This window comes from Arachis hypogaea, chromosome 15 (assembly GCF_003086295.3).
Source record: "Arachis hypogaea cultivar Tifrunner chromosome 15, arahy.Tifrunner.gnm2.J5K5, whole genome shotgun sequence".
Taxonomy (NCBI): Eukaryota; Viridiplantae; Streptophyta; class Magnoliopsida; order Fabales; family Fabaceae; genus Arachis; species Arachis hypogaea.
The window spans coordinates 9,218,377-9,222,899 of NC_092050.1; the positions used below are offsets into that span (position 1 = coordinate 9,218,377).

At 32.9% G+C, this 4,523-nt stretch overlaps 1 protein-coding gene across 1 annotated transcript; it reads right to left on the reverse strand.

Moving 5' to 3' along the window:
• Nucleotides 1-2,149: 2,149 nt before the first annotated feature.
• On the reverse strand, nt 2,150-3,706 carry LOC112748770 (uncharacterized). The gene has a single exon (XM_025797013.3). It carries the CDS (start codon nt 3,429-3,431, stop codon nt 2,346-2,348), a length of 1,086 nt encoding a protein of 361 aa, XP_025652798.1. The 5' UTR covers nt 3,432-3,706; the 3' UTR covers nt 2,150-2,345.
• Nucleotides 3,707-4,523: the final 817 nt, after the last annotated feature.

Sequence of the window (4,523 nt, forward strand, 5' to 3'; positions counted from 1 at the left end):
TAGAGTTATTTATTTATATTTTTTTATTTTATATTTATTTTCTCATCTTTATTTATTTTACAATAATTAAAAATTAATGACATTATTCTTTTTTTTTTCTTTGCCAAAGCAAAATCCATCCCTTTTTGAAAGAAAACTCACCAAATAATTGTTATATGTTGCGCAAATCCTCGAAGCCCACCCAACAACTAGTCCACCAAAAACTATGAAACCGTATTGTATTCAGACGACAGCATATAAGCGAATAGCTAAGGAGGGAGAGGAAATTGGGCATATTATTTGCATGTCTTAAAGAGTTGGGTCACGCACGCCATGGTCACCAAATTCAATAGGCCTTTTTACCACTGTGTTTAATATTTTTTCAAGACTTCGCCCACTTCTAATATAAAAAGCTAACTCCCTTTGGTCTAAAATTAGAAATGCTCAGAGATTAGGAGCTAATATTTTTATTTCAAAAAATAGAAAATTAATTATTACTATTATTAACTTAAAAATAAAAATATAAAAAAATAGTATTTGTATTTTAAAATTTCTCATAATTCTTGCACAATAATTTTTTTTTCTAAAACGGGTTAATAAGTAGACCAAAATAAATTACTCAAGAGCAAGGGATACATCTTATTACACAAGAAATCTTTGACTCTTTAGTTTTAGATATTGATCTTTTATTATAAATTTTTTATTTTTATTGTAGAATCCGAATTCTTTAGGATTTCTTATTTTATCTTATTGAATCGTATTTCTATCTCATCGAATTCTCCTAAACCCTAGAACAAAAATGGAAGTATACTTTTTTTTGTGTGTAGTACTAATAGAAAAAATACAAAACATGGTACAGTAATATCAAACTTCTAGCAATATGTTATCAAACATCACTTTTTTTGTGGTAAAATACGTAGTTGATGTTTTCTTCATATTCAGATAGACAAATAAACCACACAATGTATCATATTTTATAGGCATAATTCTATACCCGGCCGATGTACATATCTAACTATCTGATTAGTCCAATGCTTGTGAATCGCGGCACATAATGACATCAAGGCGACACAATAAGTGCAACATGAGGTAATTAATAACTTATAATAAATTAATAATGTACGAGGACCAAACTAAAGAAATTGATTGAGAAAAAGTGTCTTTTAGCTAATAATAAGCTCAAATACGAAAACTTATTTTACATGTTTTCAGATGACTAGGCTATTTAGACTTATTTTCCGTTCTTAATTACTAATTAATTAGTAGTATCAAATTGAAGTAGACAATGAATAGACAACATTGAGTTACATGCGCGAACGAAAAAAAAATTGTTGGTAACAACACTACTAGCAAAGGGGGAAAAAAAAAAGAAAAAGAAAAAGAAGAAGAAGAAGAAGGAGTCAGAGATAGGTCTTCAGTGTAAGGCTGTGTCATATATATAGACCAAGTGCAGGTGGGAATCCTCGCAAACACCATCAAGATTCTAATGCTGTTTGAGGAAACTGTTGCCAAAGGCTGCTTTTGCATTAGATTCATCAGTTTCTCGTAACAAAACAAAAATCTCTCTTAAGTCTTAACATATATATTATTTACATTATTACATATGCTACCCACCACATCTTCACTACTTAACTAATATTACTTACTTACATGACAACGAAATTAAATTATCCCTAAAGTTATTGAGCTTACCAAGATGATATATTCTTCTACACCAGCTTTAACTTATTATCCAATTTTTTTAATCATAGGTTAACTGCCTCTGTCTATATAAATTTACACGCCCTAAATCTTTGCATTCCAATGCCTACTATCTACTATTATACATATACAGTATTTTAATTTCTCTTTAGTACTGTTAACTTATTTAGATTTCGTATCTGGGCGTTAATTTTAAAGCTAAAGTAAAGGCTGATGAAGAGATTGAAAAAAGTTGAAAAGGCAGAAAAGCAAAGGCACAGAGATAATTTAACTATTTAATTAAGTGAAGAGATTTATATGAAAACTAATTGATTAATTAATATGTAAGAGAGACTTGATAAAATCTACCAAGTATTATAAGTCCATTCATTCCAAACTTTTGATCGGGAACTAATTAAACTAAATACACCATTATCATAAACCAAATATATATAGTGAAAATTAAACAGATCAAAGAAACATGCAAGAGTGAGAAATAATAATGCTACAGGTCCATAACTCATATTCATATACCACCCAAACAAGCAAAATAAACCACCAAAAAGGAAAACATACACTCCAAAAATAAAGATTAACATCTACAAAATACAAACAAAGGAGAACTAGCTATCTAATGAGGTAAAAAAAAAATCTTTTTTGAAAGAAGGAAAAACATACAGTTGCAGTTAATTAGGGTATGCACCATTGGTTGCAGCAGGAAGATCAGAAAGCCAGGGAAGGGTTGGATTATTCCAGCAGCCCAATTCAGCGGTGGAAACCGAAGATGATTCCAAAATGGTGGATAAAGAAGAAGAAGAAGAAGAAGCAGCCATGTTTGGCATGAAGATTGGCGATGAATTATTGTGAGTGGCATAGTTATTAGGTGTTGACCTGAGTTTGTGATAAAGTTGTTGAATTCCATTGCTACTGGTTTGGTGTTGTTCAGAAAGTAGAAAGGAAGTAGCAGCTGCTGCAGGTTGATGCTCTTGATTGTTATTATTATTGCTTCTCCACAAAGAGCTGCACAGATCCAATTGAGGAATGTGTCCAACTCCAACTCCATCATAGCCTAGGGTTGTTCTTGGAATATTATTATTCATCATCAATGGCTCTACTGCAGTACTACTCACCATGTTGTAGTTCCGTTCTTCCTTCACTGAAACACCGTTCATGAGCATGGAGTTAGGGTTAGGGTTAGGGTTTTGGCTCTGGCCAGCTCGGAGTAACGCCAATAGATGACTATTCTGTGGAGATCCCCATAGGATTGGTCCTGCTGGAAGATCGTGGTGGTCGATTCCAAGCGGCGATGATGATGATCTTCTGAGCTCTGATGCCACCATAGCTTTCATCTTCGGGGTGGCGCTTGCAGCCTTTGCCGCTGAGGAGTTCGAGACACCGATGTTCTTGTTTTTCCGGCAGCCACCGCCGATGGGGACGTTCCTGAGAGCACCACCTTTGGTCCAGTACCTTCGGCATGTCTTGCAGAAATGGCGAGGCTGAGTGAGGTTGTAGTTGTTGTAGTAACAGAACTTTGTGTTGGATGAATCGCATCGCGGACACCTCAGATTCTCCGAACTATTTGATGAGGTGGCGGCCACAACCGTAGAAGTAGGTGTAGAAGAAGAAGAAGAAGAAGGTGGTGCTGGTGGTAAGAGAAGTCCTCCTCCTCCTCCTCCACCTCCATTATTACTAATAAGATTGTTGTTGTTAATGGAGTATTTCTTGTCAGGAGGTGCTACAAAGCCAGCACCAGCGAAGAGTTCTTGAATCATATTATTAGTTTCTGCGGATCTACAACAAATCCAAAACGGCGAAAAGCAAAAGCTTGTGCGGGTGAGTCTTTTTGCGGTGTGGTAGTGGAGAGAAAAGCAAAGTTAAAGAGTAAAGAGAAAAATTAAAGTGGGTTTTGCTTTGCTATTGTGCTGTTATATATTTCATATACACCTTTCGGAATTCAATTTGGTTCGGGTTGGGTTGTTTCGTTGTTTTTTGCTGACAAATAAACGACACCTTCACTTGTCGGTCATGGCCTTGTTCCTTCTTGCACAAAACAATATATAGAATGGGGCTGCCACCCATATATATTATAATAATCATTTTCATTTTACTTTTAATTTCCAAGAATCTTACTTAATTCATCCAACAACTAACACCTCTCTTGTAAAAAAGTAAAAAAATTATAATAAAAATTCATATACAGTTGTGTTTATTTAAAATTATTAACTAATAATTTTTAACTATTAATTTTATATTAAAATGACTGAATGTGAGTGTTGGCCAAAAATTATATAGCACTCACTTTCATTTATCCATTCTCTTTTCTCTTTCTCTCACTTCTAACTTTTCACAAAAATTATGGATTATTATTTGAAATATAAAAATTCTAGTTATATGCATTTTACTGTATAATGTGATAGTGTGCGGTCTCTGGTCTCTGGGAAAGATAGATAGACATGATTCATGAGGTCGCCCATGCATGTAGATGTAGGCCATCCATGTCATAAACAACCACCCCTTAGTCTTTCGGATTTGACTGTATACAGTGTTTTTTTCTCACAAATTTACATGAAACCAAAGCTTTTATATATATGGATTCTATATACATGCATATGCTATAGTATTTTAACAAAATATAATTAAAATTAAAATAATATTTTTTATTATTTAATAATACTTTTAAAAAACATTACTAACAAAATTATCAAAATATTAAAAAAATATAATATTAATTTTAATAATATTTATATAATTATTATAGCAATCACAAATATAGACATATTAAAATTTAATATATATGCACACTCTCTCTATATATATATAAAGATAAAGTATTCGGAGGGGATATTACATGATCAACACTGCTG